We start from the raw sequence: 12796 nt of genomic DNA on the forward strand, positions 1-12796 counted from the left end.
TAAATTCCCGGCCAATAAAACCGTTTGAGTATATTTTGCTGTGTTTTCAGCAAAGCCATGTGGCCTCCACAAGGATGGTTGTGGGCTAATTGCAGTACTATGGGGCATTGCTTTCTGGGTAAAACTAACTGTTCCTTAACAGTCCCATCATCTGCCTTGTATCTTCGGTACAGTAGACCTTGATGAAGCACAAATCCTGGTCCCCTGGAAAGATCTGGATCCCCTTCCTGTGTAGCCCTCTCTCGGGCTACCTTGAGGGTGTTGTCCGTTAGGGTTTCGGTCCTAATGCTATCTTCATTATCCTCTAGTCTCCAGTCGATGGCTCTAGTTGTATAACAAGCCTGACACCAGGCCATACGGCTTCGTCTCTTTTTATTGATGAGGGTTCTTGGACCAGACATGCCCCTCACGGGTTCTGGCTCGGGACCTACTTCCCTTCTCCCCTCCTTCGTCATCAGTGCCTGGTCAAAGTTAGGTAAATCAGTCCCTATGACTACCGGGGCAGGCAGATAAGGTAGGACGGCAGCCCTCACGGGTGACAACTCCCCATTTATTTCGATAGCCACATTTTTCATCGGATAAAGTTTTATATCTCCATGTATACATTTAATAGGTACGACACGTTAAGTAAGTTGGGTTTGCTACTTACAGTAGGTGATATGGCGGTTTGCCGGCTGCCGCTGTCAAGTAGACCACGTGTGGGTCTGCCGTCAACTCGTATGTCCACGATGTAAGGACCGGGTACGCTCTCTTCTTGTAGCGCGTGCAGGTACCCAATATCCATTGGTTCAGCGGATCTTCTCCTGGGACAGAACCGGGCTATGTGGCCCCATTCGTTGCACTCAAAGCACTGCGGTTGCCGATATCCTGGACTGGTCCCAGCGGACTTGTCTTCAATTCCAGACCTCTTCTCGTCTGGCCTCCGAACCGCCTCCTCGGGTTGTCTCCATCTCAACTGTTGTGGTCTGACCCCTTTGGTCAGTGGGGCATCAGTCGTTGGTACTGCTATGCGGGCTGTTATCCCTGTGGGTGGAAACCTGTGGTACCCAGCCTTTTGATACGCCGAGGCAATATCCACCGCTTCCGTTAGGGAGGGTCTGTGATGTTGCCTCACCCACCTCTGCATTTGTCCTGGCAGGGCTTCTACGAACTGCTCACGGATAATCTTTTCAAGTATCGGTTGAGTTACGACCGTCGGAGTTGACAGCCATTTTTCCGCCAGGTCTTTTATTCGATAATACAACTGCCGTGGATTTTCCCCAGGTCGTAACTTGGTGTCCCTTAGGTGAATTCGATAGGCCTCTTCATCAAGGCCAAGGCGATCCAGTACAGCCGCCTTTATTTCACCATAGGGAGTATTCCCGGTGGGGTTTGCCGCCTGGTAGGCTCCTTGCATGACGCCGGACAACAAGGGGGCGACATATTGTCCACATCGTTCGGGGGGCCACTGTGCGTTCCTGGCTATTCTTTCGAAACTTGTAAAAAAGAAGGCAGGGTCCTCGCCGTCTTTGTACTTTTGTAGTAATGCGGATGGGACCATTGGTTGTGTCCTAGAGCTAGCCACCATCTCGGTTAGCTTCGATATTGTGTCATGATGTTTGTCCTGTGCAGTAGTTTGCACCGTGCTTTGTACCTGCAATGCCTGCTGGAAGGCTTGGCGGTCGGCAGCTGCTTGTTGGTTTTGTATCTGAACCAACTGCTGCAGTTGCTGCTGTCCTTCCGACAGCGTTTTGATCAATGCCTCCATCCCGCTGCCGTTATCCCACCTTCGTCGCCAGTTGTGAGAATGATAGACAGGAGACAAAACTCATGCTGCAATAATCTTTATTATTGCCGTATGGTTGATCCGGAAAGAGTCAATAACTGAGGTGTGGTAAATCAATAATAAACTGAAAGTTCTGGCGGTTGCTTCACCGTGGGGTTTTTCCTTCCCCAATTGCCCTTGGGATAAGGCTGTGGTCCTCTAACTCGGGTTATCTGGGTAGACCCACCACTCGGGGTTGCCTGCGTGCTCCTCGGTGTCCTGTGAAAATAACAGACAGCCTTGTTTAGAAAAGGCGGGCCTTTAAATACTTCACTGGGTTCAAATCCCCACCAATGAGCAGACGTCTTGCCTAGCTCGTCTGTTATTGGTTGGGAAGGTTTGGCCCCGCCTCCCTTAAGACCGGGTTTCCCTGCCGTCAGTTTCGCCTGCCCCTGTAGCATGGGGACTGTTCCTGAAGCGTTTCCGTCGGCGGCATCCATGCGGCGCCGGGACTTGGGTACATAGGGGTGGCCTCTGATGTCGGGTTTCTTACTCCTCCTCGGCCGCCGACCGCGGCCTGCATCCTGACAAGGTTCCCGCCCCCTTCCCAGTCCGGGTCAGCGACTCCAGTAAGGTGAGTAGCTAACCCCGCCGTAGCGTTCGGCGGGGGCGGCTCCGCTCCCGTCAGGATCGCCTAGTTCGTCCGATGTGTGCGAGTTGGTGGCTTTTCCCAAGGCCGCTGCCGGCACCTCTTCACACTAGGGTAAGACACTAGTTCCTTCTTTGGCTTTCTCCTAACTTGTTTTCTGGTTTCCTCCTGTTCCTTGTGTATAGGCACGTTATAAATGCCATATCATATCTTCCTTTGCCTCGGCTTGCCGCCTCCTTCTGCCTCTCCACGCTGGTACCTGCAAACCGTGCTGACCTCTATTTTTCCTCTCCACTCTCCGGAGCCTGCCCATGCCGGGTTGTTGCTCTTTTTTCCCTCTTTGCAGCGCGGATCTTCTCCGGATAGAGTACCATTGTTTCTGCCGTCTGTGGGTTCATTTTCTCCTGCCTACTGTTTCTACCGTTCATTTTCTGCTTGGCAAAACGTCCTTTTGTACACAGTGCATTTGTTTGTTTCTGTCTATATTCAGCTTTCCCCCAGAAGTTTGCACCTTCAGGGTTCCATTCTGTCCAGCCTTGTTAACAGTAAGGCAGGCATTGTGATCTCCGACAGGGACAGACCATATCTCTGGGGATTTAGAGAAAAGAAAACATCATCGGATACCTCAATTCCTGAGCAAGGTGGGCCACGTTATGACATACCGGAGTGTTTGCAACCCCAAGATGAAATGGCCAGCCTTGAACTGATCCAGAAATTGATATCTGCAGTTCAAGGACTTACCTTGGAAGTTCAAAATGTGAAGGCAGAGAATGCAGCATTACAACAGATGATGCCCACAAGAGAAAATAAGTCCATTGATCTGCTGCCTTTAGGGCCGGCTTCAGGGAAATTGATGCTTCTCCCAAATAAGTACATGAATTCCTAAATGCCTGCACAGTTTACTTTAACTTCCAAACTACCGCCTTTGCTTCCGACAGATCGAGTTGGTTTTATGATGTCCAACATGACGAGTAACGCATTAGCATGGGCTACCCCACTAGTAAGAGCAGCCAACCCAGTGCTTCTTGGCTATTCTAAATTAGTGCAGCAGCTTAAGGACATGTTTGAACGCCCTGAAATGATTTATTTCGGCATACAAGCCTCTTCTGGACATAAGACAGGGCACTATGGATGTTCCGACTTAAATCTCTTTGTTTAAAAAGATTACTGCTCAGGCAGGCTGGCCCGAGTGGGCTCAATAAACGGTATTTAGGAGAGGCTTAAATGAAGAGATCATGGATGAACTGGCTTGTGTTTCCGATCGCGCTTCTTTTTCTGAGCTCGTATTCATGGTCCTACAGATAGAATACTGCTTGGTGGAACGAAAGGGTGAAGGGCAAAGAAGCAGGGGCCCTACGGCTGTTTTTCATCAGACGACTTCCTCTTCTAAAGATTCTTTATCTGGTGATGTGCTCATGCAAATTGGAACAGCCTGAGGTCCTTAACTGCTACGGAAAGAAAGAAGATTATCTGTTACTTTTCTTATATTTGATTCCAATTGACATTTGTTACGAAATTGGCCCGAGGTTTCCCCTGAGGAGACAGGGGAACAAGAGACCCTGATCGTAGAAGGGACCACAATACAGGGTGGAGTTGCTGGTCCCTCTGAGATTGCCGAACCTATCTCTGAAGTATTTGTATCCCAAATGATGGTTCTCGGAGTCACCTTATTGTTGCGGGATAGGAAGCCCATTAAAGTCATGGCCCTTCTTGACTGCGGTGCCGCAGGTATCTTTATGGACATTGTCTGGGATGATAAAAATCAGATTCCTAAAGAAGAAAAGAAGGAATCACAAACAGTTGAAGGAGTCGATGGTAGATGCTTATGTTCAGGTCCATCACACACAAAGCAAATGCGATATGTCTGATCATACATAGCCACCAAGAGTCTGTCTTTTGATCAGAGCAGCGCATTTTCATCATATTAGGGAGACCATGGCTTTACAGGCATAATGCTTCTATTGATTGGACAAGGAACACTGGAGATTATATCAAACCATTGTGTCAGACATTGTTTTGGAGAGGGTGATAAGAACACTGACAAGACGATGACATTAGAAGAAACAGTTTCTGTAATAATACACTGCATTCCAGACAAATACCATGAGTTCATGATGTCTTTAAGGATCAAATACCCCAGGAGATGCCTCCCCATCATTGGGAAAATTGTTCAATAGACCTTTTTCCTGACGCCACAGTTCCTTTCAGAAGAATGTATGCCCTTTCATTACCTGAAAAACAAGCTCTAAAACAGTATCTGGATGACAGTCTAAAGAATGGTTTGATACGCGAGTCAAAATCCTCAGCAGGGTTTTCCCTTTTCTTTGTTCTGAAGGATACCAAAGAACTTCGACCTATATCGATTATCGCAGCCCAAATGGAGTTACCATTAGAGATCGGTATCCAATGCCGTTGCTAAATGACATATTAAAGGCGGTTAAGGGGGCAGTTTTCACAAAACTTGACCTACGTGGAGCACACCATCTACTCCGCATCCACCATCATGAGTGGAAAACTGCTTTTAGGACGCCTTATGGACATTTTTAGTACCAGGTAATGCCCTTCGGGCTGGTTAATGCACTAGAGTCATGACATTTTTTTGGGGATTCCTTGGTAAGTAGCCGAGACCAGAGTCACTATGCCACAAAAGGTAAGAAGGATTTGGGGTATGCAAGATGCTTAAAATACCAGTATCCTAAAAAACAAATGCATTCACATAAGTACACAGAAAAAATAAGTGCAAAATTGTGACAGTTTACCTGTTCCTTATTTGGCAGAACGCACTGTTGTGAAATCCATGCAAAATGTGCTATTTTGAGCTTGTCCCGCCAGGGGGTCTTTGGGCTCTTCAGCTTCAGGTGAATGCCAGAATAGAGTGCCGCCATAGTAACTTTCTGAAATCAGAATTGAAATAACACCAAAAGGTAAAGCCCACAGGCCCAGAAAATGCATCAGAATAGCAGTTAAACCCGCTTAATAAAAAGTGTAAAGCACCAAGATGTTCTCAGTTACAAAAACAAGAAGGCAAATTAGAAACATTCACTTACATTTTTAAAAAAAGGAAGGCCTCTAACCGTTTTCAAACTCCCTCCCCTAACTAATAAAGATACATCCTTGGGCGCCAGTCTAGAAACTAAATCAAGCATTCCACTGACAAACAGAAAATGCTTGTGTGCATATATGTATCTCAACAACAGATGGCACTCAGTTGACCATTGCTTAGTATCGCAACAATGCCAACTGAAAAACCAACAAATGTCTGAGCACCCACTATTTTTAGGTGCAAAAACCTCCAATTGTATTTATAAACTCATCCATTAAAATGAGAAGCCAACATGGACTTACATAGCAGTATGTGACTATGGCAAGAAACACTGAGCCATGCGTTCCATCCCATTTACTGGGACTTCCTTAGGCGAACAATACATTGTTAAAAATTAGGCTTTTTTTATTTTCATACACAGCTATGTCAGATGATAGTGTGATTATGTGATCTTGCATTCTAAACACAAGCATACCCGTAAAAGTGGCAGCCATCTTAACGTGATGTTATACTCTTTAAATTCATCAGCTATCCGTTTTATATAATTTTTAATTCAACTCATCAATACTACGCCCTATTGTCCAGTGATATTCTCTCCACTTGCTCGCCCTAGCACTAACACTGTTAAAAGTTAGCAATTTACAGCATTGTAGAGCTATACAAAACAAGGATACAAACTATCTGCTAGCAATACACTTTGCGGAGAAAAATTATGGAAATGCTACTCTTATTAAATTCTGTGCATTGGCACATTTCCCAGAGCACAAAAGGAAAGGAAACAGGGAACGGAAACTGTGCAAGGTAGGATCCAGATTAATCAGAGTTTAATACGATGAAACCAGTGGTACATACCTCCGACAAAGAATTTGGCTAAACTCTTGTACAATGATTAGAAATACATGATAAAGATAACTGATAAAGAAAAACAGATTGGTGAATAATGATTGCACAAGATAAATTGGTCTAAATCAGTTACTTGCTTTTAATGAATGAAATGTTATGAAATATGGCAATGCTGAAATCTAATATAAGATAATAGGAGTTGGGAAAATTAATCCTAGTAATCAATTTTGATCTGAATGTATAATAAGATTGAAAACAGTGTTCAACTATTTGTTACACACAGGGCATACCTGACGCCCCAAAAAGTGTCGTAGTTCAGTAACACAAACATACAACTCTGTCCCAAATGTGGACTGGAAAACGCTGACATGTTACATATGTTAAGGGCCTGCCCGTCAATACAGGAGTATTGGGAAGGAATAGCACAGAAACTAATGTGGTTGTAGCACTAAATGTAGAATCCCCACCCGCCTGCTTGTTAGGAGCATTCCCACAACCAAGAAGGGCAAGACATATCTGCCAACTGAAGGGCCTACATGCCTATGTATTAGCAAAGCGCAGGACAGCGATAGAATGGTAATCGTAAAAAGGCCCGGATGTGGGACAATGGTGGAGACCTCGGCCTGGCAAGGGACAGCTCGTCATGGACAAGGGGAGGTAAGAACAGATTTAGAATCTTGGAGATTATCGTTACAAGGTGTTTGCGAATACAGCAGACACAGTACATGCCCAGACCCCTGAAGTAGAAAGGAATCAAACGCCCATAGAACAAGAACGTAAGACTCCAGTGCGAGCTGGAAGGTCTGGCAACTAACCATATGTAATCGTAAGCAGTGCATAAGTAAACAGTTGTTTAGGGGTAGGAGGTGGGTGGGAGAGTGGGTAGGGGCTAGGCCTGTCAGGCAGACTCACTATGTAAGGTATATAATGGTGTATGTATGTGATTCTGACTGTTCACCGACAAACAAAAGAATACAAATTGTTTAGAAAGAAAAAAAAAGATTGAAAACAGTGTTTTGATTTAGATGTTTTGAATATTTAGGATTAGGTGTTTTGTCACATAGTGTTTATGATAATGTTTTAAATGAATGTAACTGCACATGATATAGCCCACTGTGGCGGGACTGAAACCTGTAATAAGCTATGGTACGATTGGCTTCACAGTCTTGGTTCTCTAGGGCGAGCCACACAGTACTTGCCAGCAGTGGAGAGAATATTGATAAAGATTTGGTCACTGGACAACAGGGCATATTACTGATGAGGGCTTTTATTAAATACACATGCACAATATAGACAAAGCAATTATATAAAAAACTGACATATAATGAAGAATGAATAGTCTTAGCAGTACATGGTGGTGGCGCGAGTTATGGTTGCTTAGCTTATCATAACTGGCGAATTTCTGGGGTTTTTCGGTTTTACTTAAAACCATAACGTTCCTTTAACAAAGTTTTTTCACTGAATTTCATAGGTTTTTAGTAGCGCAACTTAACCATAAAGAACTTTTCACTGAATATAGATATCATGTATTAGAAAGGTTTTTAGTAGGATTCCCTTAGTTTATGCACATGTACCCTACAACATATTGAACCCAGTCCTATGCTAGTGGTTCTGATGTCCGCGGACCGTGCACATGTCCGCGGACAGACTCAGCTAACATCAACACTATCCAAAAACTCAGGGGGTATCTTACATTGTTGTATCATGCAATAAATGCACTAAACAAGGTCAACAGCATGTAAATAAATTACATTCAAAAATAAATAAAAAGTGCAACTGCATATATGTAAAACACCAACAGTCCAATTACATAGTTTATAAATATAATGGGACATAACAAAAAAAATTCATATACCTCCAATTCAATTACCTCACTAATGCTTTATTAGAAACTACACAACAAATATCAACAGCACACGTACATAGCAGTAAGAAGGAAACTATAAATATAGGAGTTAATATAGTGTACTTAACAGTTTGTTTTTAAACTTTCTGTAGAACAATACACTAATATATATATATATATCTCTGAAATGTTCCCAGTCGGTTCAGCATAGAGCAGATTTCATGCGCTTGTGATTTAATATATGGCCAACCAATCAGATTTGGATAGACGCAAATTTACGGAAAACTCTACGCCCTATTGCCGATTTTGTAACATTACAGGTGAAATAGAAACTTTAAAACATATAGTAACAGCATGTAAAAATTTAAGTAACCAACGTAAACAGTTTCTTAAAAAACCTCTAATGATGTATAGAGAGTTGTCACCTGAACATTTGTGGGAATTGATATTCTCAGTTAATTTGGTGTTTTTGAGAATTGCTGTAATTAATTTTCTGCAAGCTTTAAAACTTGATCAAGCTAATATGAAAGAATTAAGTAACAATCTCTACTGTGATGAATCAAGTAATGTTGCTAACTAATGACATGGCCGTTGACAAAGGATATTATGAACAAGACTATTTTTATTGTTTGCTCAACCTTTTCTGTGGATCAATTTTAGCTAAAAATGTATTATATTGAAAATGGTCTGAATGAAATGTGTTTTTAGTATTTGTCTTGCTCCATTATACATTTTCTTTGTACTGGATTTGTTCTTCACTTAATTTTATCTAATTTTCAATTCATCTATATGAAAGTGTGTAATATTGTACATTTTGATTTTAGCTTCTGTCTTTATATAATGTGATCAGAAATTGTAAAAGTTGATTTATTCAGCTATATACATTAAAAACAAAAATAATATATATATATATTTTTAACACAGAAATGTCTGTTCAGGACGAAATTAGTGAAAAACAGTGATACTAATGATAGACACTGCACTTTTCTAAATAAGCCAATTAATAAACATTATTTTATGTGTACCTAACACATTTTTTTAACCGAACATACAGAAAATAAGACTACTAAAACAGATACTTTTGAAAATCATCTGCAGCGTCATGATTTTGAAAAACTTTGTAGAAAACCAAATCTGGAAAAAATTGAATATCACTGTCCCACATGTACGTGTACCCCTTGTCCATGTCCCAGCCAACCATCCCCAAAATCTTCCCATCATCAAAAACATTGAGACTTCAATCCCTTCCTCCCCTACCATCCAACATGTAGAAACCCCTAATTCTCCTGTATTTCTATCCATTTCTGCTTCCCCCTCTCTTTCATAATTTCAATACTTTTATACAATAATAAAATATTATGTATGCGGTTACTATATTCCTCTTTTTTGTATTTTTTTTTTTTTTTTTTTTTTTAAAGGCCGGTACGGTGTCCACGGACAGCCCGGGTCTCCGGGATGTCCGCAATAAACAAAAATGGGGGTGTCCTAAGGACACTATTCCTGTCCGTAGTGTTCACAATCAAAATGGAGGTGTCCGCTATTATTCAAAATAAGGTGTCCTAAGAACATCCCCCCTGTTCGCATTGTCCACAATCAGAGTGAATATGTCCGTAGAACACATAGCCCGTCCGCAAAGATGTGACGCACATTTAATTAGTTCGGGGACCTGAACCGTCCGTAGAACACCCACACGCATGTGTACAAGCAACCCCGCGCATTTGGTGTCCTACGGACACCTGTTCCATCGGCAAATGTGTCCGCGACATCATCATGTGACCGCACCCACTCTAAGACTGGGTCCTTGTTCACAAACACAGTCTGGGCCCCCAGACACACAAAAAGTACTTTTTTGAGCAAATCAAGGTAGTTTCCTGTGAAACTCCACCCTTGCACATGTCCTCTAGCGCTCTGGATACTTGTTGGTGTTCGAAGTGTTCGCGGATAGCGCAGCTGTCTGCGAAGCGTGCACCAGAACCCCTATAAAAAGGCCACACCACAGAGGTCCTCCCTATTCTGCTTTTAGGTTACCAAGACAGAGCACTGCCTCTTTGGCTTATATTGACATTCGCCGTCAATGTGGTCTATTGGTGCAGGTTCCTGATTGCTAACTTCCATAACCTTCCTGTTGGCAACCCAAGCTGCTCTTGTCATTACTGCCTCAGCAACGCCCCCACCACCTTCCCAAGGGCCCGGAGAGGGGAAGAGGCGTGAGGATGCAGAGGCGGATGAAGAGGATGAGATAGTGAAAGTCCCTACTAATAGCAGCCACCGTGAATCTTGGCAGCAGAGGTTGTTTGCCACTCTTGAAGGAGTACCGAAAGCTCATGCAAACAAGGTGCGCTGCACTGAGTGCGAGTTGGTGCTCAGTCATGGCAAACCAGGTTTGTACAGTTACGGTACTACCTCCATGAAGTGACACCCAACGTTGTTCCACGCTGGCGCTATTCATAGGGTTGTCCCATGCGATAAACGTAGTAGGTTGAACTCCTTCTCTTCCCTGCTTCCACTGATCCTCCTCCCTCTCCTCCCCCCTTCATTTTCTTTCCCCCCTCCCAGCTCTCCTTCTCTCCCCATTCCCGTAACCTTGGTCTCCATTTTGACCCTCTCCTCTCACCACATTTCTCTCACTGCTAAATCCTGTCACTTTCACTTTTATAACATTCGTAAAATTCGACCCCTCCTTACCTTTCATGCCACTAAACTGTTAATTACTTCCCTCCTCTTCTCCAGATTCTTCTACTGTTCCTCCCTTCTCTTCGGACTCCCCTCCTCTCATCACTCCCCTCCTCTCATCACTCCCCTATTAAATCCATCTACCACTCTGCCATCCGCTCCCTATACCTTCTCTCACCTCTTGACTCATCTCCTCCTCCCCCCTCACCTCTCTAGGTTGGCTCTCTTTTCACTCCCAACTCAAGTTCAAGTTCCTCCGTCTTGTTTTCAAATCCCTCTATGATCTTGCTCCCCGTTACCTCTTCTCCCTTCTTTCCTTCTACACCCCTTCTCGTCCTCTCCACTCTGCTAATCTTTTCCTACTCTCTCCTCCTCCTTTTCCTCCTCCTCCTCATTCTCCTCATTCTCCTCCTCATTCTCCTCCTCATTCTCCTCCTCAACCCTGCGCCCCCTCCCGCTCCGTCCAACTCCTTGCTCCTTTCCTCTGGAACCGCCTCCCCCTTCACATTCGCTCTTCGCCCTCCTACCCTTCCTTTCGCTCTTTTCTAAAATCTTACCTCTTCCACTCACCTCACTAACACCCCTCCTTCCCTACCTCCTCCCTTCCCCTTTACCCTTACCTCTTACTCCTCCTCTTCCTTACCCTCTCCATCCCTCAGATTCCCCCCCCTTGATTCTGGTCTCTCCTTCTCCACTCTTCTTCCCTCACATTCCTGCTCTTTCCCCTGTCCTTAACTCCTCTAACACCTACTACTCCCTTGCACACCTCCCACACCCTCCTCACCGCTGAAATATTATAAGTTGTTCTTTATACTGTTATCAGGTTGTGGTTCAATTGTCATCTTATGCTTGCTGTATGTTTATTTGTTCTCATGTAAAGCACTTTGGAGTAAAGGGCACATCCCTTCAGCTGCCTCGCAGGCCATGAGGGTCACAGTATCGTGTATGTACTGCGACGCAGTACTCTGTAGAGAGTGGGGGGGGGGAGAGACCCTTCGTAGTGCTTTCGAGGCTGCGGCCCGGGAGCATGAGAAGGCCTGCTCACTACCTGATTAAGTCCCACCCTACATTTTCCTCTCTCCACCTGCCCTTTCTTATGCCTGTGGTTGGTGCCCCTTCCTTACCATCCCCTTCCCTAGTGTGTCTTGTTAGAAAATATAAAACAACTAAAAACCAAACAAACAAAAAAAGTCTCCACATAGCCGCATTTCACATTTTAAAAATAGAAGTGCCTATGATATGCTGCAGGGCCCTGTGCATTTTTTAGATGTCCAGACATTTAACATTTTTGGGGTGTGGCCCTATCAAAACCATTGCACTCTTCTCTGGGAAGGAAGTGGTGGCTCTGAAAAGAGCCTTTTTGTGGTGTTTTTGTTGTTGAAAACTTCAAGTGGTCAACACCTACAGGAAAAAGGATTGCTATAATTCCAAAAAGGGTCGCAACGCAGTTTGTATATTTCGCAGAAAAATCTGATTCCCAACATAAGAAAGATGTACTCCATCTCTGTGAAAAATGTGTGTACTACGAAACATTATATTTTCATTGTGAAGAGGACATGGCAACATCTCTCAAAAAGGTGCAAACAGCCTTGTTGACATTGCGCCTCGCTTTCTCCATTTGTGGACCAAATGAAGAAGAGTATATCAACATTTGTCTCTGCGCAATACGTGAAAGAAATTACTGCAGAGTTTGGAAACATGTCCATGACTTTCCCAAGTCCTTCTTTCATTGCAAATTGCAAAGAGATTCCAGAGACATATCCTAAACAGTTCACTCCACAATGAATAATAATGTCTGGATGACACTGTCACCAAAGTAGCACAAAGAAGTACCAAATCCAGCCACTTCATTCCACGCACTCCATGCCAGTGGACATCCACATGAGGGAATCCAAGATGTGCAGCCCCTCCACAGCGATCTGCATGCACCTCCAACCAATTTATCCACAAGCCACCCAAAATCCGGACAATCTTCCTTCTGAAAGACACAGCCATAGC

The 12796-nt window shown here is 43.9% G+C and overlaps 1 protein-coding gene across 2 annotated transcripts in view; it reads right to left on the reverse strand.

Moving 5' to 3' along the window:
* Positions 1 to 12796, reverse strand: part of URB2 (URB2 ribosome biogenesis homolog) — a 945224-nt gene that overhangs the window by 779587 nt on the left and 152841 nt on the right. For both annotated transcript variants that reach the window (XM_069607426.1, XM_069607425.1), the window contains exon 2: positions 5153 to 5287. In XM_069607426.1, the coding sequence (XP_069463527.1) occupies positions 5153 to 5278 (126 nt within the window). In that variant the 5' untranslated portion in view covers positions 5279 to 5287. The remainder of the gene's footprint in view (positions 1 to 5152; positions 5288 to 12796) is intronic.

This window comes from Ambystoma mexicanum, chromosome 4q (assembly GCF_040938575.1).
Source record: "Ambystoma mexicanum isolate Mex_15411 chromosome 4q, UKY_AmexF1_1, whole genome shotgun sequence".
Taxonomy (NCBI): domain Eukaryota; kingdom Metazoa; phylum Chordata; class Amphibia; order Caudata; family Ambystomatidae; genus Ambystoma; species Ambystoma mexicanum.